This window comes from Odocoileus virginianus, chromosome 4 (assembly GCF_023699985.2).
Source record: "Odocoileus virginianus isolate 20LAN1187 ecotype Illinois chromosome 4, Ovbor_1.2, whole genome shotgun sequence".
Classification (NCBI taxonomy): Eukaryota; Metazoa; Chordata; class Mammalia; order Artiodactyla; family Cervidae; genus Odocoileus; species Odocoileus virginianus.
In genome coordinates, this window is record NC_069677.1 from 80,301,428 (window position 1) to 80,327,662 (window position 26,235).

General features: G+C 53.2%; 1 protein-coding gene across 2 annotated transcripts in view; it reads left to right on the plus strand.

The window, feature by feature from the left end:
• The window catches only part of ABCG1 (ATP binding cassette subfamily G member 1), a 65,125-nt gene extending 39,384 nt beyond the window's left edge, over window positions 1–25,741 (plus strand). Inside the window, exons 3-15 of one of the 2 annotated variants that reach the window (XM_020875086.2) lie at window positions 2,885–3,002; window positions 4,146–4,278; window positions 6,612–6,662; window positions 10,531–10,676; window positions 10,830–10,953; window positions 12,963–13,077; window positions 16,363–16,547; window positions 16,688–16,789; window positions 17,761–17,929; window positions 18,876–18,976; window positions 19,082–19,240; window positions 20,506–20,624; window positions 22,297–25,741. In XM_020875086.2, the coding sequence (XP_020730745.1) occupies window positions 2,885–3,002; window positions 4,146–4,278; window positions 6,612–6,662; window positions 10,531–10,676; window positions 10,830–10,953; window positions 12,963–13,077; window positions 16,363–16,547; window positions 16,688–16,789; window positions 17,761–17,929; window positions 18,876–18,976; window positions 19,082–19,240; window positions 20,506–20,624; window positions 22,297–22,525 (1,751 nt within the window). In that variant the 3' untranslated portion in view covers window positions 22,526–25,741. The remainder of the gene's footprint in view (window positions 1–2,884; window positions 3,003–4,145; window positions 4,279–6,611; window positions 6,663–10,530; window positions 10,677–10,829; window positions 10,954–12,962; window positions 13,078–16,362; window positions 16,548–16,687; window positions 16,790–17,760; window positions 17,930–18,875; window positions 18,977–19,081; window positions 19,241–20,505; window positions 20,625–22,296) is intronic. The other variant, XM_020875087.2, reaches the window with a different exon arrangement.
• The last annotated feature ends 494 nt before the right edge of the window (window positions 25,742–26,235 follow it).

Below are 26,235 nucleotides of genomic sequence, written 5' to 3' on the forward strand. Positions count from 1 at the left end.
GCAGTGAAGGACGAGCTCATTACATAAATACAGGGATGCACCTGGAGAAGGAAATGGCAACCCACTCCCATATTCTTGCCTGGAGAATCCCATGGACAGAGGAGCCTGGCGGGCTACAGTCCATTGGGTCGCAAATAGTTGGGCACAACTCAGTGACTAAGCAGAGGGGTGCATTTGTGCTCACCAACTCGCTCACATGCTCAGCTCTAACACGAGTGCCCCCCTTGGCTCCCCAGGCCTCAGCCAGTGCAGAGCATGCCCTGCCCTCCCATCCTGGCCTCTACGGGTCCAGGGTGGGTGCAGGTGGACGCCTCCTAGACTTCTGAGTCCAGTGTCACCTTCCAAAGTCTTCAATCCCAAATACAGGTCTGTCGTTTTAAAAGAAAAGCAGGCTACTGATATAAACGTGGTGCCCGAGAGGGTAGGCCACACACAAGGACACTTCTTGGCCAGCCAGCTCTGCGTCATGTCACACACACTCGCTGTCCCTCCCCATCCCCCTGGGAGCCCACGCCCCCTCCTATGAATGAGCTGGGAGGCAGATAACTCCTTCGGCTCCAGGTGTGTTGGTTTAGCCCGGGGTCCACAGTCAGACCCCCAGTTCCAAGCTGGTGGCTGTAAATGACAAGACCACAGTCTGTACCCCCATCTCTCTGCCTTTTCCCCTGAAAGGCTGATGCTTCCCCAGCTCCCAGACTCTGGTCTGTTCCTGGCATCTTGGCCATGGGCATCACAGCCTGTGTGAGCTCCCTGGAAGTATTACTATTATCTAGTGCCCTAGTGTGAACCCCATCATCAAGGGTCCCAAAGAGAGCAGCTCCCATGGCCCCTGCCTGAGGCAAGGGGCCTCACAGACCCCCATGCCGATGCTGCACTCAGGTGTCATGATCCAGAATGTACATGACCTCCACGTGGCTGGTGGTCAAGTCAGCCACCCCATACCTCCTCGGGAAGCCCCGGTTTCCAGGGGACCAGCTCGGGGCTGGCTGGTTCTGAACTCGGGGAAGCCCAGAGCTGAAGGAAGGTTTGCTCTGGAGTAACCCCGAAGCCACCTGCACCCCCAGGAGACCGATAATGAGCAGATGCCTGGCATTAGCGCTCCTTCAGTGATGTCACACCGGTCCCCTGGGGTCCCCCTCCACAGAGCTCCCTCCCATGTGGACGGAGCCCATTCTGGGGCTCTACCCACCAGAGGGGGTCCCTGCTGTCCCCTGGCTCGTCCACCTGTGTCCCCCACTGGGCAGGTGTCACCTATCAGGGTCCCTGACCCCACCCTTGTCTTCTTCGGCTTCCCTGCTGTGTGTCTGTCCACCTGCCATCACTGACATCCCAGTGGCAAGAATCTGATTCACCTGCAGACCTCAGTGGTCTCCCAGATGCCCCCCAACCGGTCCATCTGCCACTCGGTCCCTTCCCCCCAGGATGACTGTCTCAGGCCTCCCTGGGGACTGCCGCTCCCCATAATGAGTCAAGTTGCAAGGCTGCAAGCTTCCTGCCCTTCGCTTCTCTCGGTCTGATTAAAAAGTCCCCAGGGACTGACTCCCTGTTCAAATCAGGCAGGCACCTGGTGACAGGTGGGGGTTCGGGGTTCCCATCTGTGAAAGAAGAGAGGCCACTGGGAGAACACGCCGAGACCTAGACCCAGGCTGGGGTTTCAGTAAACATGGGTCTGGGGTCCAGGGAGTGACCAGGGGCTCGTCAGGTGCCCCAAAGGCCCTGTCCTCACCAGGCCCCTTTCAGCTCTGCGTGGGGAACCAAGATGCTGCATTTGCCCGATTCTGGTCATTTAAGGGCATGTCCTGGGAATGTTTTCAGGGACCGAGAGGTGTCTCTGAATTAGGAATCTTCAGATGAATCCAGTTGTCTCTATTTGATTCCTTTTTAAAAAACAAAATTTATTTATTTGATTGTGTCAGGTTTTAGCTGCAGCATGTGGGATCTTTTAAGTCTCTGTAGCGCATCTGAACCGTCTGCTTGAAAAGAAGTAATGTGACTCTGTCTGGCGTGTATAGTTCTTTTTTTGTCCTTTCACAAGGCTCTTTGATGGAGATTTGGCAGAAAGTCCAAAGCAATGTGGTATAACTGCAAAACGATAAACTTTCAATTAGTAATGAATTATTAGCATATGAAACATTTAATTACAAATGTGGATAAATTCTATATAAATAATCTATACCAATATGGATTTTAAATAGATAAGTCATATATGAAATAATAAATTAATCACTTGATTGATAAAGGTGCCAGTTTACCATAGTGGTAGGTGGTGCAGCCCTGGGTTAGGATCTGTCTGCTCCAGCAGTGGGTGCCTAGACGAGTCTCCGAGGCCCTCTGGACACGTGCTTCCTGGATCTGAAATGAGAATGGTGGATTCCTCGTAGCCCTAAATCAGGGGTCCCCAACCTCTGGAATCTCGCCTGATGATCTGAGGTGGAGCTGATGTAACAATAATATCCATAGCAATGAAGTGCACTATAAATGTAATGTGCTCGAATCATCCCCAAACCATCCCCTACCCCCTGGTTTGTGGAAAAAATTGTCCTCCACCAAACTGGTCCCTGGTTCCAAAAAGGCTAGGGACGGCTGCCGTAGGTGATGTCCAGGAAAGGACTTTGTAAATGCTACAGCATTGTATACCTACTGGTGCTTATCACTAATATAACCCATGAAATGCAGCTGAGGCAGTAGGCAGAGGCATCTAAAAGACAGGAGGTCCATTTTCTTGCCCAGAACTCAGCATCTTTATAAACACTGTGGAGTGAAAAACCTTGCCTTTGGCCTTGGTTCTGAAATTACATGCTCTGTGTGTTGGCCTCTATAGCACTGGGGGCAGAACCACTGTGTCCTGGGGTGGCTGAAAATGAACATGATCTTTTTTTCACAGGATACAAGACACTTTTGAAAGGCATTTCTGGAAAGTTCAACAGTGGAGAGCTGGTGGCCATCATGGGTCCTTCTGGGGCTGGGAAGTCCACACTCATGAACATCCTGGCTGGATACAGGTGAGCAAACCCTCAGCCAGTGGTTTGCCAGGGGCCAGTGGCATGGATGGTCCATCCCATCACTTTTTAAGGCTCTGGGAAGCCTCAGGGGAGTAGCTTCTGTTTGGTGAATTCAGTCATTTTTCAGCTCACCCCACACCCGCACTCCTGCCCAGACTGCCCAGCACCATCCTGGAGCCACATGCGGCAACCTGGAGACAGGTCTTCCAGCCTGGCTCCCTGGGAAGTCAGTTGATCCAACCCATTCCTTGGAGGAAAGAAGGGACCCGCCCCAGGGCTCATGGTCATAGTAGTGGGCTGGATGAAGTTGGAGAGCAGGCGTAACCTCACTGGTCTCCATAGACTCTGTGTTTCTGTTCTTTGTGGCATTGATGAGTCAGCACTGGATAAGGTGGATCCTAGTAGGATGCCTGTGGCTCCCTCTACCTCCCTGGGCTGCGATGATGCACCAAAGTCGTACTGGACAGTAGAGATTCCCAGTGCATCTGAGTGGGACGGAGTGTGGCTGGTGGGGCCATGCCCCTCCGTCTCCACAGTACACCCGGGATGCCTCACCTCCACTGTGGTCTGAGAGAACAACTTCCCATCTGCCTGGTCTAGTGGGTCCAGGGCCCAGACCCCCTCCTCGTCTCTGAGCCACCTGGGCCCAGCAAGCCTGTACTGGTGCCTCCCAGTCAGCATCAGGCTCATGCTGCCCTCAGGAACTGGTTCTGACCTAGTGGTCCCACCCTGGGCTGCAGAGTCTTGGCCTTTGGGGGAGGTGATCTAACCGAGGCTACACACAAGATTGTTCACACCCTCATCTTATAAACCCTGCAAAGCCGGGGGTGTGCACGGGGCCTCATGTCCACAGGTAGGAGCATCCATGTATTGGTTTGGTCCGTAGGCACCTGTGACGAATGTGAGATCCCAGGGAGGCCCGTGCTTGTTCTCCCCTCCCCTTCCACACTGGGCCTTTTCTTCTTGGGGTTCCCTCCTCTGAGCTTTGATCTGGGCTTCCCGGCCCGTGCCCAGGTTGGTGTCCCTACTGGTCCAGTTGGATGATGCTGGGAGGGCTGTGGTCTCCCCCCTCCCTCAGCCTTGGAGGAGGGGGAGGCGGTGCAGGAGGGGCCAGGCTGACACATCCTCTGGCTGACCCTGCAGGGAGACCGGCATGAAGGGTGAGGTCCTCATCAACGGGCTTCCCCGGGACCTGCGCTGCTTCCGGAAGGTGTCATGTTACATCATGCAGGACGACCTGCTGCTGCCACACCTGACCGTGCAAGAGGCCATGATGGTGAGCGTCCTGGGGCCTGCAGCCTGACACCTGGCCACCCCCATCCCCTACAAGTACCCCGCCCTCACCTGCATCTACCCCCCACCCTCCACATGAAGCGGAGTGGCACTGGCACCCCACTTTCACATAGAGTTCAGACCCCATGTGCTGTGTGGACAGTGTCACCCAAGGCAGCCCCCCAAGGCCCTGTAGACCCTGGATGGCAAAATCGAGGCCAGGTCTCTGAGAAGGTGATTAACCTGGCTGATGTGGGGGACCACTGCCAGAGTGACCACACTCCTAGGCCCACGGGTCAAGGGTCTTTTCTTCCCATTGGTGTTCTATGGCTTTGGCCAAAGTTCCAGGCAGTCTGGTGCCTGGATTAGGGCCCTGAGGGTCTCGTCCTCTGACTCACCTGCCTGCCAGGTGGGTATAAAACACGTGTTTGCTGCTTACTCGCAGGGTCTCAGGCCCGCACATATGTAGTCCAGCAAGGTCATCAGACATGTAATCCTACACGACCACATAAGAAAGGGTGCCTTGGAGAGTTTAGCGGTTAGCCCGGGCATCTTGTACAGTGGGGTCTAGGGTGGCCTGGCGTGGTCTGTACTCTTCGGGCAGACCATGACCTAGCCCTGTGCCAAGTGGACAGGACCCACACTGACCCACAGCTGTGGGCTGCGGGAGCTGCTCGGGAGCCTCCCAGCCAGGAAGTCAGTGGGCAGCCCTTGTCCATGATGGAGTATGGGTCCGTGGGGCTGCCTGCTTCTCTGCCATCTCCTTGTCTGTGGTGCAAGGCAGTGCCTGGTCTCCAGGCCTCTCCTAGCACACTGGGGACCTTCCCGGCTAGTCTACCTCATGCTCGGGCAGTAGACAAGCATTCACCATGGATTTCCACAAGAGAGGTCTTGCCTTGCACTCCTGACACATACGGAGTCAGGCTTCCTCTCTGGGGGGTCGCAGACGGGTGGATGCCCAGCATTTTGGCCGAAGGGCAATTCCAGGGGATCCTTAGCTCAGCAGAGAGAAGCAGCAAAGGCATTGGGTATGTGGTCTGCCTTCTAACCTGCTGCCTCAGCAGCCCTGAACACCCAGCAGCCTGACCATGTAGCTCCTCTGGTCTCCAAATGGGCACTCTCATGGGCTGCTCAAGAGGAGTTTGCAAATAGGATGGTGACGTTGGGAAATACATGATCTCTACTTACCCTGTGGATTCCCACATCGTCACTTCACCTTCATCTGGAGTGACCAGAGCTTCATTCCCTGGTTACTTGTTTGAGAAACTTCACTTCGATTTCTAGCTCTGTCACCGCTTTCTTTTGAAAACAAGATCTTCAACTCCTGTTGTCACATTTGTCCTCCCCCTAACCTGTCTCCAGGCTCTGCTGGGAAATCCATTTATTTTTCAGAATTAAAATCAATTGCATTTTGATTTTGAGAACTTCACAATCCCTTTGACAAATACTGTGAAGTTAATGAGAAATGGTTAACTGAATAAATTGAGTTATTCTCAGTTAATGAGAAAGGATGGGCTTCCCAGGTGGCGCTAAGAACCTGCCTGCCAGTGAAGGAGACATGAGACACTTGGGTTCAATCCCTGGGTCAGGAAGATTCCCCTGAAGGAGGAAATGGCAACCCACTCCACTATTCTCGCCTGGAGAACCCCATGGACAGAGGAGCTTGGCGGGCTATAGTCCATAGGGTCGCAAAGAGTCAGACACAGCTGAGGCAACTTAGCACGCTGGCACATGATGAGAGAGGATACCTTGTACTCTGCAGGGTCCTGCCCCACGCAGTTGCATCCGACTCTTTGCGACCCCGTGGACTGCAGCACACCAGGCTTACCTGTCCTCCACCATCTCCTGGAGCTTGCTCAAACTCATGTCCATCGAGTCGGTGATTCCGTCCAACCATCTCATCCTCTGCCGCCCCCTTCTCCTTTTGTCTTCAGTCTTTCCCAGCATCAGGATCTTTCCCAATTAACTCCTTTTACATACCACTTGCCAATTTCTGTGATGTAAATACTCCCACTGTGGAGAATGGTAAGCTGTCAGTGGTTTCACAGGTGGCTCTGTGAAATTCCTAACAGTGATCTTGAAGCCTCCAAAGCCTGGGGAGTCCTCATCGCTCAGTTGCCCACATCCAACTTCTCTCAGGGACCAGCGGAGAATCCACCGAAGTGACTGGAAGCGGCCCAGGCCTCACTGCTCTCTGGGACCTTGCTTAGTGAAGCTGAGGGAGGTGGGGAGCCGGGACCTCTGCGGGTTTCCTCTGTCATGCCGCCGTCGCTGAGTTAGGTTGTCTTGCTGCTGGCCATCTGTTCTGATCCATACCACTGCTGTTATCCCCTACAGGTATCCGCACACCTCAAACTCCAGGAGAAGGATGAAGGAAGAAGGGAGATGGTAAGTGTATGCTTGGGTCACATGAAATCCAGTTGGCAGTCACATGTGGAGGGGCCTCTGGGGAGTGACTTGGCTTGTGGCTTGGCGCCTGGCTGTTTTCGTTGGGGGGTCAGTGGCATAGCAGTGTGCCCTTGGACTGGCACACGCCTGGAGTGACCATGCTGCCACAGACAGACGCAGCTCACAGATGTAGCAAGGACACGGGTTTGAGGAACCAACCTCAGGCTTAGACCCAGCACTCTTCCCCTTTTAGTTTCTGATACACTTTACACTCCATTGTTTTTGATAAAACACTAACAGTGAAGATGGTTAGTCATCCATTTAAAAATAACCAGCCTCCACCCCTACACACTTGCAAGAAGAAATTTGGTTCTTACCTGTTATTAACCAGCCTTTTAAAAATAACACAAACATGTTTCTAAGATGACGGAGATCTTGTGATCCTTTTCATTGCTCTTTTGCCTCCCTGAAACCCCAGGGAGCCAAAGGGTGTTGGGTAAGCAGACACAGCGGGGAGCACCAGAAACCCCCACTTAGTGGGGAGGCCTGGTTTATATTTACACACTGTCTAAGACAAACCCAACTCTCCTTGTCTCCACCCCATGGCTGGCACTGGTGGGAGTTCCAGTGTAAGATGTGATTTGGTGAAATTCTACTTTTATAATGTTATCCTGTCTTCCCGTGCCTGTAGGACCACAGGCCAGCAGCAGAGAGAGTATGATCTGTGGGGTTGGTGCCAACAATGCGACTTGGCTCTTTATGTATCCCTGCAAAATGGAATCAGTTCAGTTCGGTTGCTCAGTCATGTCCAACTCTTTGCAACCCCATGGACTGCAGCACACCAGGCTTCCCTGTCCATCACCAACTCCCAGAGCTTGTTCAAACTCATGTCCATCGAGTCAGTGATGCCATCCAACCATCTCATCCACTGTCGTAGAAAACAGTCACAATGTCAGCAGCAGCTTGACAGTTGATAGGATGTGATGTAAACCGCCTTGGGTTTCCCAGATGGCGCTAGTGGTAAAGAACCCACCTGCCAATGGAGGAAGCATAAGAAACGCGGGTTCAATCCCTGGTTGGTAAGATCCCCTGGAGGAGGGCATGGCAAACTTCTCCACTATTCTTGCCTGGAGAACCCCATGAACAGAGGAGCCTGGCGGGCCACAGTCCATGGGGTCACAGAGAGTTGGACACGACTGAATGACTGAACATGCGTGCAGCACAGGAGACCTTGGAGCAGGGGGTCTTTAGGGCCCCTTCTGTCCCTCCCTGTGCCCTCCCCCACCCCACCCTTCAGAAAGCTGAGGATTTGGGTAAGCATTTGGGGGGATGAGGAAATGGCACATTCAGGGTAGGGGAGCCCGATTTCTGTGAGGAGTGAAAACCCCTCCTCGCAGATGCTTCACGTGGACTCTGGTTCTGTAGCTGAAAGGAATAAAATGGATGAACAGACCCCAAAACACAGATGTGGGGAAGAAGCATGGGAGGCATGGGTGTTTCCACCCTCCAAGAGGGTGGAGGGGCCGGATGGGCTCGGTTGTGTGGGTTGAAGGCAAGGGGGACCCAGGACCACCACTCCGTTCTGAAGGGCGAGCCTCAGACACAGGTCGACCCCCTGGGAAGATGGGTGAGCAGGTGAGGGGGTTCAGAGGGCCTTGCTGGCTTGGAGAGGGCCCTGAAGTGAAGCAGAACTAAGCCCATGAGGGGACCCTTCAGGCCTGGCCTCCTGGAACCCACTGGACAACTGAGGCCAGGGCCTCCAGCACCTGGGGGTTTTGTCCGTAGCTGCCTACTGGAGGTGGGAAGCTGAGTTTGATGCGCTCATTAAAGTCTGAGCTCCCAGAACAGATGCGATCCATGAGTAAGTGGGTGTGGGATGGTTTGCCTGCAGCGTGGCCCAGGGGACCAGCCTTTCCAGGTGGGAGAGGGAGCTGGGAGGGAGCATTTGCTGAAGGGCGGGGGCGAGGAACACGTGTGTGCCTCTCAGCTGACTCCACAGAGGAGCACCCACCGCCAGTCCTTCAGCCCTGCACCCCTCTGTCTGTCAAGTCCCGACCAGTCTTCCTCATCCTCAGCAGGGTCCAGCCCCCCCACCCCCAACCATCAGCAGGGCTGCGTGATTGTCCAAGGAGAGGACAGGCCCTGACTCATTTCCCTCCTGCCCTGTTGTATCCCTGGGTCCTGGTTGTTTACTTCTTGAGGAAACATAATAGACTGGAATGTTCCAGCAGGTAGTGGAATGTTGCCCACTCCACCTCATTTCCCAGAAAAGTGGCCCCAGCCTCGAGAACCCCCCAGTGAGGGGCCTTCCTCAGGAGTGAGGTCTCCCAGGAGGGGACATTGTTCTTTCTGATTCACTTTAAAACAAAACCAGCCTGCAGGGCGTCACTCCTGAGAGAATCCTAGACAAGATGCCTGCATGCAAGGGAAACAGGAGGTGCTGACCTTGGCCTCCGCCTCCAGCATCCTTCCAGTGGGGCTAAGGGCAAGTAGGGAGTGGGTGATCTTCCTCCTGAACCTTTGGCCTGGATTCCTGGAGACTGCTGGAGCCATGTCATCCTGGGAAGGCCAGTGGACTATCCACATGAGGGAAAGCGATCCTGAAAGATGGCCTTTTCTGGGCAACCTCACTGTGAGGTTCGGGGATGGCATGCCTCAATGACTGTATGTTCTGGAAGAGGTGATGGAGCTGGGTTTAGGGCTCAGCAGGGGAAAGGCTGAGCAGGATTCAAATGCAGATCTATCTGACCTGCCTGCTTCTGGCCCGTGGAGCAGCAGTGCCCTGGTCCTTCCCATCACCAAGGCCACATTGTGTCCTGACTGTGCAGAAGTAATTCAAGAGCCAGAGTGGAAATTTTCCTCCTTGGGTTCCTTCTCCTTGAGGATGACCTCATCTCCCTAGAGAAGTTGCTGGACTAGGGTCCACCTGCTGCCACCATGGGATAGGACAATGGCCCAGTGAATTCTGGCAGGACCTCTGTGGCAGGTTGCCTCGCACCCCACTGGGAGGTGAACCTGACGAGAAGGCCAGAAGGGCGGCAACTGACCTCTGCCTTCTTGTGGCCACCTCTAGAAGACACCAGGATGGACCCCAAACACTGACTTCTGTGGATGAAACCAGTGAACAGTTTACACCAAACTCTGCTGACCTTCCTGCTCCCCGAGTCCATCCCGGATCAGTGATGGGGGCAGCCAGGGAGGGCTGTTTATACCTTGGTTCCCAGGCAGCTCCCAGGGGCAGTGTTGGCAGGGTCACTAAGAGAAGCAGTGATGGCTTTGAGCAGTGTCATTGCTTTGCTGCTGAATTAGAGACCTTCTTTTCCCATTCACAAGTGTGGATGGAGCTCCATCTTTCTGGGAGACCTGGCCTGTGTGGTTGAGTCCACGGGAGCTGTGTGTCACTAACAGCAGTCGCCAAGTGAATGCTTACTGTGTGCCAAGCATTTTATCTGTTAAAGCATTAAACTATCAGGGTGGCCTTCCGCTCTGTGCTGGTCAGAAACCCAGTCACTCATCCATCTGTGTGTCTGTGGATCCACCCTTTCTGCAGTGTTTATCCCACACCTTCCTGGCCCTGGCCCCAAGTGAGGCTCACACATGAAGGGACTTGCTAGGTTGCCAACCAGAGGCAGGACCAGGACTCCAGCCCAGGCTGGCCTGGTCCCAGCCCTGCCTCTCAGTCTCCTGGGTCTCAGCCTCCCTAATCAGGACATCAAGCCTGGCAACACTGGGGTGGGCCAGATCTGCAGTCTCTCCAGGTGTGTCTGGGAGTTGGGTGGGGAGGGAGATCAGGGTTCCATGTGGGCCCTGTAGGTGACAAGGAGTGGTGCGTGGTCTCTGATGTCACTCTGCTTCTGCTATCCCCCAGGTCAAGGAGATCCTGACAGCCCTGGGCCTGCTGTCTTGCGCCAACACGCGGACTGGCAGCCTCTCGGGTGGCCAGCGGAAGCGACTGGCCATCGCGCTGGAGCTGGTGAACAACCCTCCGGTCATGTTCTTCGATGAGCCCACCAGGTAATCAGGCCCTGCCCTCCCTGCTGGCATGAGGAGCCACCTCCCCACCCGCCGAGGGGCTCAGGCCAGTCTGCACAGATGCAACCAGGGCACTCTGAATGAGGGATCTGGTTGGGGGCTCACAGACATCTCATGGTGTCCCTTGACTTACAGTGGCCTGGACAGCGCCTCCTGCTTCCAGGTTGTCTCCCTGATGAAGGGGTTGGCCCAGGGCGGCCGGTCCATCATCTGCACCATCCACCAACCCAGTGCCAAGCTCTTCGAGCTGTTTGACCAGGTACGTTGGCCCGCTGTCATTGGCCCGGGTGAAACCAAATCTGGGTACTTGCAGCTTAGTTCATGAGGGTGTCTTCATTTTTGAGTGGCCTTAGGTGTTATGTTTCTTAAGATTTTGGTGCCATAAGCAACTCAGGTGGCAGGGCCAGAGGGGATAGGAAGAGCTGGCCAGTGTCCTCTCTCTAGAGTTAGTGTCCAGCCTCAGGGTCTTGGATGAGTCACTGACATTACTGAGGCTTCATTAGTGTCCCCCCCCCCCCCCCGATGACAGGAGGGGGACACTTGCCATACAGAATTAGATAGCAGGTTGTGATATTTGTATGGTATCATCTCTCTTATAAATCTTAGGCTTTAAAAAACAATTTTTAGGCTTTTAGATCATCCTGAGCAAAAAAATGTCCCAAGGAATGCAGTGTTTATAGCTTCAAAATCTGGCCTAAGTAAGTGGTTAGCATGAGAGGTAGAAAGGCAACAGAGTAAATAACTCCTGGACATTTGATATCTTCTGTCTTTCCTGACTTATCATGGATTTCCCTTTGAACTTTGAGTCCTTTGGAGGTAACATAAAGCTGTCCTGAGAGAGGAATTGATGGACTGATAGATGAATGGATGGATGAATGGATGGATAGATAGATGGGTAGGTGGTTAGATGGATGAGTGGGTATATAGATGGATGGTTGGGTGAGTGGATGGATGGGGTGAATGGATGGATGGATGGATGGATAGATGGATGAGTGGGTGTATAGATGGATGGTTGGGTGAGTGGATGGATGGGGTGAATGGATGGATGGATGGATGGATGGATGGATGGATGGATGAGTGGGTGTATAGATGGATGGTTGGGTGAGTGGATGGATGGGGTGAATGGATGGATGGATGGATGGATGGATGGATGGATGGATGGATGAGTGGGTGTATAGATGGATGGTTGGGTGAGTGGATGGATGGGGTGAATGGATGGATGGATGGATGGATAGATGGATGAGTGGGTGTATAGATGGATGGTTGGGTGAGTGGATGGATGGGTGGTCGGGTGAGTGGATGGATGGGGTGAATGGATGGATGGATGGATGGATGGATAGATGGATGAGTGGGTAGAATTGATGGACTGATAGATGAATCAATGGATGAATGGATGGATAGATAGATGGGTAGGTGGTTAGATGGATGAGTGGGTATATAGATGGATGAATGGGTGAGTGGATGGATGGGGTGAATGGATGGATGGATGGATGGATGGATAGATGGATGAGTGGGTGTATAGATGGATGGTTGGGTGAGTGGATGGATGGGTGGTTGGGTGAGTGGATGGATGGGTGGTCGGGTGAGAGGATGGATGGATGGATGGGTGGGTGGGTGAGTGGATGGATGGGGTGGATGGATGGATGGATGGATGGATGGATGGATGGATGGATGGATAGATGGATGAGTGGGTGTATAGATGGATGGTTGGGTGAGTGGATGGATGGGTGGTTGGGTGAGTGGATGGATGGGTAGATGGGTGGTTGGGTGAGTGGATGGATGGATGGGTGGGTGAGTGAGTAGATGGATGGATGGATGGGTGGGTGGGTGAGTGGATGGATGGATGGGTGGTGGGTGGGTGAGTGGATGGATGGGGTGAATGGATGGATGGATGGATGGATAGATGGATGAGTGGGTGTATAGGTGGATGGTTGGGTGAGTGGATGGATGGGTGGTTGGGTGAGTGGATGGATGGGTGGTCAGGTGAGTGGATGGATAGATGGATGGGTGACTGGGTGGGTGGGTGAGTGGATGGATGGATGGGTGGGTGGTTGGGTGAGTGGATGGATGGATGGATGGATAGATGGATGAGTGGGTGTATAGGTGGGTGGCTGGGTGAGTGGATGGATGGGTGGTCGGGTGAGTGGATGGATGGGTGAATGGGTGGGCGGGTGGGTGGGTGAGTGGATCATTGGATGGATGGATTGAGAGTTTCTCTCCATTTAAGGAGGACGGCAGAGTTGATGCTTTCCTTCTTACTTCTTTCAGCTCTATGTCCTCAGTCAAGGACAGTGTGTGTACCGAGGGAAAGTCTCAAACCTTGTACCGTATTTGAGGGACTTAGGTCTGAATTGCCCAACCTACCACAACCCGGCCGATTTCGGTGAGTTGAGCCTTGAGTAGCCAAAAGGGGGTCTTTTTCATTCCTGGTGGGTTTCCGCTCTTACCTGTAGCCTTCAAATCAAGAGTTACTTTATTTCACAGATAGCTCAAGTGCTGTCCTGAGGCAGAACTTTCAAGACTAAGTCAAAAGAGGTTTTCTTTCCTCCAGATGAAATACCTGGAACTACAAACAAAGGATCTGTTGTTAGGCCAAATATTTCCCAATACTTGACTGTGTGATGCTTCTGGTCTAAAGGAAGTTATTTCTGAAAAGAGATAACCTTTAACAAAATCCCCTTTGCATTGATTAATGCAGATGTTAAAATTAAACTTAAATTTTGACCAAACACAACAAATTTTGACCAAAGCAGTTTTGAACAAGACCCTGGGATCCCAGGGCTTCCCTTGTACTTCAGATGGTAAAGAATCTGCCTGCAATGTAGAAGACCTGGGTTCGATCCCTGGGTTGGGAAGATCCTCTGGAGAAGGGAAAGGCTGCCCACTCCAGTATTCTGGCCTGGAGAATTCCATGGACTATATAGTCCATGGGGTTGCAAAGAATCGGACATGACTGAGCAACTTTCACTTCACTTCACTGGGAACCCAGGGCTTCCTTAGTAGCTCAGACAGTAAAGCATCCACGTGCAATGCAGGAGACCCAGGTTCAATCTCTGGGTCTGGAAGATCTCCTGCAGAAGGTAATGACAACCCACTCCAGTATTCTTGCCTAGAAAATTCCATGGACAGAGGAGCCTGGTGGGCTACAGTCAGTGGGATCGCACAGAGTCGGACACGACTTAGCGACTAACACCCTGGGAGCCCAGAGCCCAGGTTAATGGTGGGAGTCGCTCCTCCTGACCCAGAGGCTGTAGCTTCTGAGCTTTGCAGCTCATGCTTTATGAGCTCCATGCTCGGTGCCCCCAGGGCTCCCGCTATGGCCTTTCCTCTTGGCCGGGGCCCTCCAGGGCACTGACACCAGTGTCCCAAGTCACTTCCCCACCAGATCTGCCCATTGTGCAGCCTGCACGTTTATCTGCACATGGCAGCCTCTTTGTGTCCAGCGCCTCTGGAACCATCTCCCTTGTCCTCCAGTCAGATCCACCGCGTCTGCTCCCTGCTGTCCAAGTGCACGAACTTGCAAACCCCTTGCTTGCCTTCTTTTTCTTTTGAGCTTCGCAGTCACTAGACCACCAAGTGCTTGTACACCCGACCCCGTCCCATCCTCCCCTTCGGCCACGGTGCGTGGGGTCCCGTCCTGGCCATCGTATCCTGCTTCCCTGGGGCCCCACAAGCTGGGTGGTCTGAAACAAGAAGAAGTCATGTTTCAAACTCCGGAGGCCAGAAGTCAAGGTGTCTGCAGGGCCGGGCTCCCTCCTGAGGCTCTGGGGGAAGGTCCTTCCTGCCTCATCCAGCTTCTGGAGGCTCCAGTGGTCCTTAGCCTGTGACCCATCCCTCCAGTCTCTGCCTCTGTCTTCACATGGCTTTTTTCTCTGTGTTTCTCTGTGTGTGTCTGTATGTCACCTCCTCTTCTAATAAGGGCACAGTCATTTTATTCAATTATTGTTTAGTCACTAAGTCATGTCCAACTCTCTGCGACCCCATGGACTGCAGCACCACAAGGCTTCCCTGTCCTTCACCATCTCCTGGACTTTGCTCAGATTCATGTCTATGGAGTTGGTGATGCCATCCAACCGTCTCATCCTCTGCCACCCCCTTCTTTTGCCTTCAGTTAGATTCAGGGCTCATTCTAAATCCAAGATAATTTCATCTCAAGATCCAAAACCAATTACATCTGCAAAGAACCTCTTCCAAAGAAGGCTACATTCTGGGATTCCAGGTGGACATGAGTCTTTTGGGGGGCATGCTTCAACCCACTCTATTCCTCCTTCTTGGTCTCCTGGTCATCAGCCTTTCTCACTCTGTTTTATTTTCAAGCATCCAGCACCCCCAGTCCCCCAGACCCCACCTTTCCTACACATCCTCTCCCAGATTGTGTTCCATGAAACGCTGTTGCTGGGAAATGCCTCTCTCTTACAAGAACGGCACTCTGACGAAGCCGGGCCAGAGTGGGGTGAGCGGGAAGGAGATGCGGGCCGAGGGAGAGGAGGAGAAGGTGTCTTAAGCATCCTTGATGGTGGGGATGGTCAGGTTGGCTTCAGAGTCGTTCTGGAGCAAGGACAGTGGGGGACAGGTGCTGCTGAATGGGGAAGGGCAGTGAGGGCCATGGCCAGCAGAGAGGTGAGGACCTACAGGGAAGGACAGATAGGAGGAGAAGGAACAGGGCTCCGGGGAGAGCCCAAGGAGGGGCTCCTCGATATCACGCCTGAGCAGAGGGAGAGAGGTGGGGTGAGTGGGGCTGTTTGGAGGGTGGTGGGTGTGAATGACCAGCAGAGCAGGCAGTTCTGGCTGGGTTGGTGTCATTGATCATTACATTCTGGTGGGGCCAGGCTCTCCCGGTTTGTGATCAGATGGAGAGAGAGTTAGCCGTCCTGGCTCGGGCTCTGGAAACAGCTGGTTTTGCCAAAGAGGGTCCCTGGGGGAATTGCATTAGCAAGAATCTTACTGAGATGGAGGGTCAGGTCCCACACCAGGAGGAATGGGGGAGGGTGGAGTGAGAGTGCAGGTGGGAGGAGAAGAAGGAGCGGCAGGTGCCGGGGAGGGTGGACCCAGGAGAGAAACAGCAACGTGGGGCCTTGGACAGTTTGGGGTGCAGAGGAGGCATGACACCAGGGTCAAGGAGGGTCAATGGAGGTGATGCTCCAGTGGGGATCTGAGAGGTGGAGCTTATAGTCCACAACCTAGTGTCTCCAGGGAGCTCAGAGCACCCATCTCAGGACCCCTGGCACTTCTTGGTACCAAAGAGCTGCCTCAGTGCTCATCGCTCACTCTTATCCTGGGAACTGTCTTCCCAACAGGAATCTTGCTTCCTTCTGCCCTCCTCCCAGCTCCAACTCTGATGCATGCACGCCCATGACCATCACTCAATAAACACTAGACAGATGAATAAATTAATAGATGCGTGAGCTCATGACTTCTCGGGATGTCCAACATCACAATCTGTATTTGCATTTCCAGGCTCCTGACGTGATCAACGGCCTTGCTGGGCGTTGAGACTGGAAACAACATTGGCCGCTAAATGATTTTTATCACATCATTAGCATCCTCACGCAGCATCTATATAATCAGTTAAAAGATATTCCCACTGGACTACTGACTTTGTCGCAAAGGAAAGAGGCCCGCATGAGCGATGCCTGGGCTGAGCCCTCTGTCTCTCTCCTCTTTGCAGTTATGGAAGTCGCGTCCGGCGAGTACGGTGACCAGAACGGCCGCCTGGTGAGAGCAGTCTGGGAGGGCAAGTGCGACTCTGACTGCAGGAGAGAGCCTGGGGGCGATGCCGAGGTGAATCCTTTTATTTGGCACCGGCCCTCTGAAGAGGTAAAGCAGACAAAACGATGGAAGGGGTGGAGAAAGGTAATGCACACCCCCAGCCCCCGGGAGCGCTGCACGCCGCCCCGCACACCTGCTGCACAAGCGCTTTCCTCGGCTCAGAGGAGGGGGCGTCTGGGGGCCGGGGGGCTCACCCGTCCTCCCCTCCCTTGCTGTGTCCCCAGGACTCCACTTCCATGGAAGGCTGCCACAGCTTCTCTGCCAGCTGCCTCACCCAGTTCTGCATCCTCTTCAAAAGGACTTTCCTCAGCATCATGAGGGACTCGGTAAGGCGGTGTGCAGTGTTCTCCATGGCAACGGAAGCCGAGGGGTCACCTTCGGGTCTGTCAATCTGCTTGTGCTTTCCTCTTTCTGCGTCAGTCGACTTTCTGTGACGCCGCAGTAACTAACACTCCCCGGCTACTAGTGGTTATGACCGTAGTCATGTCTGGTTCGTGTAACCTGTGGGTGGCTGTGGGTTGTGATTGTGTGCCCCGTGTGTCTTCTCGTCTGGGGACCCAGAATGGAGGACTGGCTCCTTTCTAGAACATGGCAGGGGAAAGTGTGGGAGAAACCCAGTGGCAGCCCTTATAGCTTCCTGCTCCTGGTGGGGTGGTGGGTGGGTGGGTGGGGGAACCTGTCAGTGATGCTCACATTCCACTGGCCAAGGTTGGCATCAGGGAGGGGATTCCTCCCTCCGGGAAGCTCCACCCAGCAGAGGAAGGAGTTGGTGAGGGATTGGGAATCAGAACAAGATCCACCCTTTCGAGTGGGCAATCTGACAGCCTGTGTAGGGGGTCCCTGAGTGCCCAGGAGCCTCCGGAACCCAGTTTGAAAGATAGAGGGGCTGGTGGCCACCCAGGCTGTGCTCTGCAGGGGTGGGTCTGTCCTCTGGCTGTTCTTTGTCCATTTACCACCAGTCTTGTCCCTTGTCCCCTTCTCCGAAGGGACACAGTCCTGGTTTGCTATGTTGAAGAGGATTTAATGAAGGATAGCAGTTCCTTCTGCTTGAACAGCAGTGAAATGCTGCCGGAAGCTTAAACTAATAGCAGTGAATGAATGGGCTTCCTGGGTGACTCAGTCATAAAGAATCTACCTGCAATGCACAAGCCTCAGAAGAAGTGGGTTGACTGCCACCTTTCTGGAGGGAAGGGGCAGAAGAAACCTTGACCGCCACCTCTGGGGCCCCGGTCTCCTTGTCCTCTGACTGCCCACCTCTAAGCTTGTGCACACCTGAGTGTGGACCTTGTCTGCCCAGGTCCTCACGCACCTGCGGATCACGTCCCACATCGGCATCGGCCTCCTCATTGGCCTGCTCTACCTGGGGATTGGGAACGAAGCCAAGAAGGTCCTGAGCAACTCTGGCTTCCTCTTCTTCTCCATGCTCTTCCTCATGTTCGCGGCCCTCATGCCCACCGTCCTCACATGTGAGTGCCTGGTCCAGCCCGCGCCCACCCCTCCTTCCTTGTCTGCACTAGGTCATAGCTTGCTTGGCCACAAACATAGAGTGTCTTATTTTATTTTTTAAAATACCATTTTCTTTGTTGACAGATGTAGGTATGATTGTATGTTCTGTTAGATGAGAAAATGCATATCATGTTTAAGTCAAAGGAGTGAATCACTAATGGAAGATTTGTAAGCCTGGTGGAAGGCTGAGAGATTTCTAAAAGGTTTTCTAATTGGGAACCCCTCAAATGCTACTGTGTGAGCATTACCTCATTCAGTTAAGATAGCCCTGGTGCAGCCAAATTTGTGAGTGGGTAAATCTATTCTGGGTTGGAAAGATTCTCTGGAATAGGACATGGCAACCCACTTCGTATTCTTGCCTGGAGAATTCCATGGACAGAAGAGCCGGGCGGGCTACAGTCCATGGGGTCGCAAAGAGTTGAACATGACTGTAGTGACTTAGCATGCAGCAGTGCTGTCATAGGTGGATTTCTGTGCAATTCTAAGCTGCTTGCAGAGCAGACTTCCCTTGGCCACTTCAGGGGGACAGTGTAGAAAACTGTGGCTTCTCCAGGTTTCCCAGCCTAGAAACCTCCTCCTTAAGTTGCCCTGAATTTCCAAGAGCAGCTCGTGAGGACTTGCCCAGGGAAGGCATTGCATTGTCATAGTTACTCAGTGAAAAGAGGTTCAGCAGGAGATACTTGGGCCAGTCACTACAGTGATGCCAGTGTACCAGGCAGTCTGTCTAGGTAGGTGAATCATTTCGTACCTTTCCATTCAAACTCCAGATATTAATGCTTGAAGCACTTCAGGTTCACAGGGAGGCAGCCCAAGTTGGGACTGCACAGGGCTTCGCAGGAGACCCCTTGTCTGAGTTCTTGGAGTGCTATATGTCCTAGTGACCCTTTTCGTTCTCCTGCCCCCTAGTTCCTCTGGAGATGAGCGTGTTTCTCCGAGAACACCTGAATTACTGGTACAGCCTGAAGGCCTACTACCTGGCCAAGACCATGGCGGACGTGCCCTTTCAGGTACGTGAGCGCCCTGGCGTGCTGTGATGGGGCGGAGCTCTCCAGCCTTCCTGGGGGGCGGGAAGCGTGGCTTGCAGGTGAGGGTGATGGGCCCTGTGTTTCCAGATCATGTTCCCCGTGGCCTACTGCAGCATCGTGTACTGGATGACGTCCCAGCCGTCTGACGCTGTGCGCTTCGTCCTGTTCGCGGCTCTGGGCACCATGACCTCACTGGTGGCGCAGTCCCTGGGCCTGCTGATCGGAGCCGCGTCCACGTCACTGCAGGTACCGGCTGAGGATGTACCATGGGGCGGACCTCGCTTCCCCACCTCCACCTGTGTGGCCGGGGCTGCAGCCCCCGTGGGCTCAGTACCCTGTCCCTGAAACCCCCCTCCTCCTGATTCTGTCCTTACTTCCTAGCCTGGCTTCAACAGGTTAGTCAGTCGGTCCTTGGGGAAGGGATCAAGGTGTCCTGGCTGCTCATGATTGGCAAATTGACAGCATCAGGTGGTCTTTTGTGTCATGGGGCACACCAGGTGCTATTCTTGCCAAGCACCTGTTTGGGGAGTAGCAAGCTGGTCTCTTGCACAAGGAGGGGCTGATTTTGTGCCCAGAGGCCCAGCTGGACCTGTGGCTGGACATGGGCTCATTGAGTCTAAGCACCCCCACAAGTTAGGTGCAGTGCTCCCATTTCACAGATGGGGAGACTGAGGCCCAGAGAGGCAAAGTGATTTTGTCAGAGTCACACAGCCAGCTCCGAGGCCAAGCTCTCAATGCCTATGTTTTGTTGCCTCTGTGGGATCCATGCAGCTGTTCCCCAGACAACCCCATCACACCCCACACTCCCATCTGCCCAAGCCCCTCCACATGCCCCTTCTGGACATCTGGTGCCACCTACTTCCAGCCTGCCAAACTCACTGTGTGCACAGTTTTTGCACCTCCAGGGCTTCACATGCTCAGGCCAGTCTGACCCTTAGAAAACAAAGCCAGAGCCCAGGGGAGTCAGCACCCCACGGTCTTCTGCCACCCCCTCTCCTACTGCATGGCCTCCTGTTCCATGTTCACAGCCTCTGGGCAGCACCCTCATCCATGGGCGGGAATGGCAATGGTGTCCGTCTCACAGCCGACCGCCGTAGAAAGTTCTGGGCCCACGCCAGCTGCTGTCGGCACCCAAGGAGTCTCATTCCTGACCCTTCCTTGCTGGGACACAGGATGTCAACTCCTCAGGCATGTGCCTCCCGCCCCACAAGCACCCTCATGACCACACCAGCGTCTCTCTGTTCCTGCTTTTCAGGCCTCCATGCTTTTTTAGCTTCTGTCCCCTCTGCTGGGTCCAGCTGGGCCTCTGGGCACCAACCCGGCCCCTCCTTGTGCAGGAGACCAGCCTACTCCTCCCCAAAGGGGTGCTTCTGTGCCATCCTGGCCCTGGATGACCTGGATGACCTGTCCTGACATCTCTGGCCCTTTCCTGGAAGCCTGGGCTGTGGGCTCCGGGCCCCCTGAGGAGGAGGAGGAGGGTAGGAGTAAGGTCCCTCTGTGTCCCCTCCCAGGTGGCGACCTTCGTGGGACCCGTCACGGCCATCCCCGTGCTCCTCTTCTCAGGGTTCTTTGTCAGCTTTGACACGATCCCCACCTACTTGCAGTGGATGTCCTACGTCTCTTACGTCAGGTAGCCCGCGGGGCCCTTTAGGACTCGGGGACTTTAGGACGACAAAGGAAAGGGGGCTGGGGACAGGCAGAGGCTCACGAGAGCCCCTCCTTGGCTGTCAGCTAGATGCCGGCTGGATTCTCAGGTCGTGAACCCAGCAAGTATCAGTGCCTTTTTCTTCCTAGTTTTGTGTGCCTCACCTTCACACACACACACACACACACACACACACACACACACACTCGTGGATAAAATAAACCCTAGCTGCTGGTGCCCTGGAAATGGCAACCCACTCAGTATTCTTGCCTGGAGAATCCCATGGCCAGATGAGTCTGGCACATTGTGGCCCATGGGATCGCAAAGAGCTGGACGTGACTGAGCGACTAAGCAAGCATGCAGTGGTGCCCTGGACAAGCCATGGCAGCCCCATGTCCTGTGTGCTGTAGGGAGCTGCCTTGAAGAACTTCATTCCTCTCCGGAATAAACACTGCTTATAACAAGGTTCTTGTTGTTGTTCAGTCGCTAAGTCATGTCTGACTCTTTGCAACGCCATGAACCGCAGCACACTAGGCTTCCCTGACCTTCACCATCTCCCAGAGGTAGCTCAAATTCATGTCCACTGAGTCAGTGATGCCATCCAACCATCTCATCCTCTGCCACCCCCTTCTCCTCCTGCCTTCAATCTTTCCCAGCATCAGGGTCTTTTCTAATCAGTTGGCTCTTCACATCAGGTGGCCAAAGTATTGGAGCTTCAGCTTTAGCATCAGTCCTTAATGAATATTCAGGACTGATTTCCTTTAGGATTGACTGGTTTTGATCTCCTTGAAGTCTAAGGGACTCTCAGGAGTCTTCTCCAGCACCACAGTACAAGGTTCTGAGTAAGAAATCCTGTGGAAAACAAGACATGTCTCAAGCGTCCTCATATTCTTGAACAAAACTGCTCTGGTGCCTTAGCGCTTCAGCATCAGATTTCATGCTCTTGGCTCACCGGCGCTGTGGCTCCTTGGCCCTCAGCAGGCAGGGCTGGTCATTAGAGCTTGTGCCCCCAGCCACAGCCATTCCACGTGACACCCAGAGTCCCAAGCTGTGAGCAAGCTTGTGTTTTCTACAATGTCAATTCAGTGCCAGGTATATTGTTCCCGAGAACAAAATCAAAACAAAGGCCTTGTGCAGAGTTTCAGCAATGGTGCACCTTTCAAGACCGAGAAATCAGAGACCCGTGTCTTTCTTCTCAGAATTAGCATTTTTGTTCTGATAATGCAGAACTGGAACAGAATGAAAGGTGGTGCAGAAATGTTTTATTCAAATGCTCTGCAGGCCTTGAAAAGCTCTCAGACCTTTATTCTATTTAACTGTTAAAGAAAAAGGTGTGATATCAGAAGTGATCAATGTGTTTTTCTATTCGTGTCACCTCTGAACAATACCCACGCTTGGTTAAATTTGGGTTTTTGTGTGTGTGTGTGTGGAGACTTTGGAGGCAAGGAGATTGAAAGACACTCGGTCAAGCTGTTGAGTGGATTTATGCTAGGAAGCTGCAGAGCGATTAAGAAGTATTCCAGGAGAAAAGACCTCCAGGGAGGAAGGGAGCCAGGCTGAGGATGCGGTGGGGGGGTCAGCGTACATTCCACAGACATGGAGAGAGGTAGGGATGGGGGGATCCCGAACCCTTCTCACTCTGGCGTTCCCCCCTCAGGTATGGGTTTGAAGGGGTCATCCTCTCCATCTACGGCCTCGACCGGGAGGACCTACACTGTAACACCAACGAGACTTGCCACTTCCAGAAGTCAGAGGCTATCCTGCGAGAGCTGGATGTGGAGAACGCCAAGCTCTACTTGGACTTCATTGTCCTGGGGATTTTCTTCATCTCCCTGCGTCTCATCGCCTACCTCGTGCTGAGATACAAAATACGGGCCGAGAGGTAAAGCGCTGGGAAGCCAGAGAGAGGAACGCTGGACACCGTGGCCGCGGGCCACTTCCAGAACCCTTGCAGGCTCAAGGACACATACCCGCTCGTGGACCCTGGGGACTACGTCGGGTTGTCAGGCAGCCAACTAGTGCTGGACTTCGCCGCCCCACCGAGTTGGGTCTTCTCTCCATTACCCTTTCTAGCTGTAACTAGGAAGAAGATGTAGAATGGTCTTTCTTTTTCACATGCAGGAATTTTTAAAATACAACCCCTGAGGCAGAATTTAAAACTGCCACAAAGTGGGTGACAAGAGGCTTCCTGGGCAGAATTCTTCCTTCTGACCGGGGAGCTCTAATTCTGCACGAGGAATGTGGGTGGTTTCCTGGGGCCCCTGGGCAGTCAGATGTCCAGGGGTGGAAAGGCGAAGCCAAGAGGGACTCCATCCTGTGACTGATATTTTCGTAGTTTCATCTTTCTACAATCTGTCTCTTTTTCCAACGAGAAGTTGTTTTCCAAGTCAAAAGTTGATCAATTTCATTCATTTCCAGAAGCTGTACCTTTTCAGTACTTGGTGAAGAAAATTATTCAGGGTAAACGTACTTCGTGGAGAGATGTGAGGGGTTTGGCTTGATCGCTGAGCTGGTCTCATTTGCAGACAGAACCTGGGAAAGACACAGGTGCTGGTTGCAGGTTGGAGGAAAACCTTGGAACCAACCGTGTGCGCTAAGCCATGCAGGAACTTTTTAAAGTTGTATAGAAAGTTGTAAGGCAAATTTGGCTATCTCTTTCAAAATCTTTTATTTCCCCCACGCTTCTTATTTTCACTTAAGCAAAATATATTGGTTTTCTTTTTCCCTAACTTTCTGAGCACCTTAATTTTGCCCCCAAATTCTAGGAGCTCAATCCTGCTGATTTTTTACAAACATTTTCTCTTCCCTCACGTATCCCATCAACTACCTCCACTGAACCTGGGGATGCTGGGCTTAGAGAAACCCAGGTGTGAATGTGCAGGATCTGCAGGTGTAGCCCATGAAAGATGTACTAAGTGCACAGGCGGGGAGATGCTGAGATTTCCTGAGGACCCAAGGCCTTTGTAAGAAACCGGCAAAAGCTTAGTGTGGCCAAGACTCTGGAGCTCCATCAAAGCGTGCACTGAGAGCCGTGGGAGATGCTGTCTCCCACATCTGGTTTCCATGGCAACTCAGCCATCATCTTCTCAGTCTTTCTGGACTGGAAACGTCTTTCCAATGACACAATCACAGAAGCAAAATCCCTCTAGGGCAAGAGTCATGGGCACTTCTGCAGGGTAAATGGCCTTTGAATTTCTGGCAGGAGCTTGGGTGCTTGTTGGAATCAGTGTGGCCACAGGGTAGAAGCGAGCTCAGGCCAAAGAAGCTTCCTGAAGGAAACAGAACTGTTTTCCCCTTCTAGAATGCTGTGAACCTGAAATCAGGGTCTCTGAGTGAATCTGCTTTTTGTTGTAGGGAAGTTTGATAAAACCCCTTACTGCAATGGCCTGAAATAACATCCGGGCTTCCCAAAGTGGCTCAGTAGTAAATAATCCGTCTGCCAAGCAGGAGATGCAGGTTCGATCCCAGGGTCGGGAAGATACCCTGGAGAAGGAAATGGCAACCCACTCCAGTATTCTTACCTGGAGAATCCCATGGACATAGGAGCCTGGCAGGCTATAGTCCATGAGGTCGCAAAGAGTCAACACGACTGAGCAACTAAGCAACACCAAAAGATAATATCCAAGTAACTCGTTGATTTTATTTTTCTAAATGGGTTTGGTTAAGAGGTGGGGGGAGGGGTGATGTGCTATCTTTCACACATTGAAATTTAAACCTGGCCCACTTGCCAAGTCTAATTCTTTTAAGTAATTTCTGAATATAATGACTCGGATCTTCCTTCGTCAGTGATTTCATTTCTTCATTCAGAAGGAAGGAGGAAGCTCCGGGTGAATGACGTGCTGTCTTTCTGGTTGTTAGTCTAGGTGAGAATGTAAGTCCAGAGAATCTCTGATCCATGGGGTTGAGGAGAGGAAGGGGCTCCACTGTATTCTAACCCCCGTGGCTCAGCTTGAGAATTAAATGCTTCCAAAGCTTCGTATGGGTGACGTGGGGAGGAAAGACACCAGGTAAACATTTTACACAGAAGATGCTGGAATCTGATTACATCACCTTGGGAGAGGGCCCTTCAGGACCAAGAAACAGGACTTAAGCTTTTAGGTAAAAACTCATCCTGGAGACCCACAGAAAGGCCATTTTCCCACCTGAGAAAGGTCAGGGGCAGGCTAGTGCGTGAGGTGGAAAGGCCTCCGGTGGGTTCACGGCTGAATATCCCCCGCCCTGTGCGCCTAGCATCCCTTGTTCCTCACTGGGCGGCCCGGCTGTGTGCCTAACCAGCTCCTCTGCTCGGGTCCTCAGTCAGCCGATGTATGTGGACTCCCCTCCACCGCCCCGCACGCTTGGCGCGGCTGGAGCACCGAGGCTGGGGAGGCTCAGTGAGGCCCCGGGCCCCAGCGCTGGGAGAGAGCCAGGTCTGGCCCCAAATGCTCTATAACTTTTGCTTTGCCTTCTTGCCTCCTGTTCGCAGTGTGTGAATGTACTCGAAAGTGCTTTTCAAGGTGTAAAGTGAGATACGAGGATAGCTCTGTAGTTGCTGTCACTATGCGGACCACTGGGATGGGGGTAGCCTGCTCCTGTCTCCTCAGTTGCCTTTTGTAGGGGGGTCCCGAGCTGGCCTGGGGACCCAGCTTCTCACCCCAACTCCACCCACCCACCCACCCTGTCTCAGTGGCTCAGTGGAGAGGTGCCTTCCTCTGCCCGTGCCTGGCCTTAGCTTCCTACCGCAGCCTGCCTGTGGGCTGGCTGGGGTCCGAGAGGGTCCAGTGTGTGCGTGTGCCTACGAGTGTGCACACACACGCCCAGGGGCACGCGCCAGCTCGCTCCGGGTGCGTATCTCATAGTATTATCTGTGGTGTCTCTGTAAATCTTTAGTCGTCCTTTACTCCAAGAAGGAAAGAGAAAATTCCCCGACTTCATGCCTGCTGAGCAGATGGTGAAGCGTAGTCAGAACCCACCCGGTCTTTCAGCAAATGCCGGCTTGATCAGCGTGTGACAGAAAACAAACCCAAATGACCCAGCTGGGCGGAGGGAGGTGCAGTGTGTATGGCTATCAAGTTAGAGGCTCTGAAGAAATAAGACCGCTAATAAAATATTTTATAACTTTTTACTTGTGTTCAGTGTTAAATGCTTCAGACTCAAAATACTGGGCTTGGATCTGACTCGGTAAAGAGGAGGGGTCTCTGTTTGTATTTGGAATTATCCTTGCTGACGTCCAGCAGAGGTTCTGGTTCATTCCTCAGTGTTCCGGTCTAACGCCTGATTGTAAATAGCCTCCTTTCTCTCAGTAACTTTCGTGTTTCATGTTGAACTGTCTTAAAGTTCTGTTTCTCTCCTCTGTGTTCCAGCCTCCTCACCCATCCCTCCCGCCTTGTTAATGTGAGCCAGGGCTTTAGAAAGTGCCGACAGCCCAGATTCACAGGGACCACATGTGCCTCCCTGGCGACGGTCCCAGGGGACAGGGACCACGGGAGCTGGTGTAGGCTGTTGCTCAGTTCCCTGGTTTCGGTCGGTAAATACACCCAGAGCCACACTTTCCAGGGAAGCATGTTTAGGGCTCATTGTCATCATGGGCTTGCCTCTCTCCTTGGGGTCACAGAGG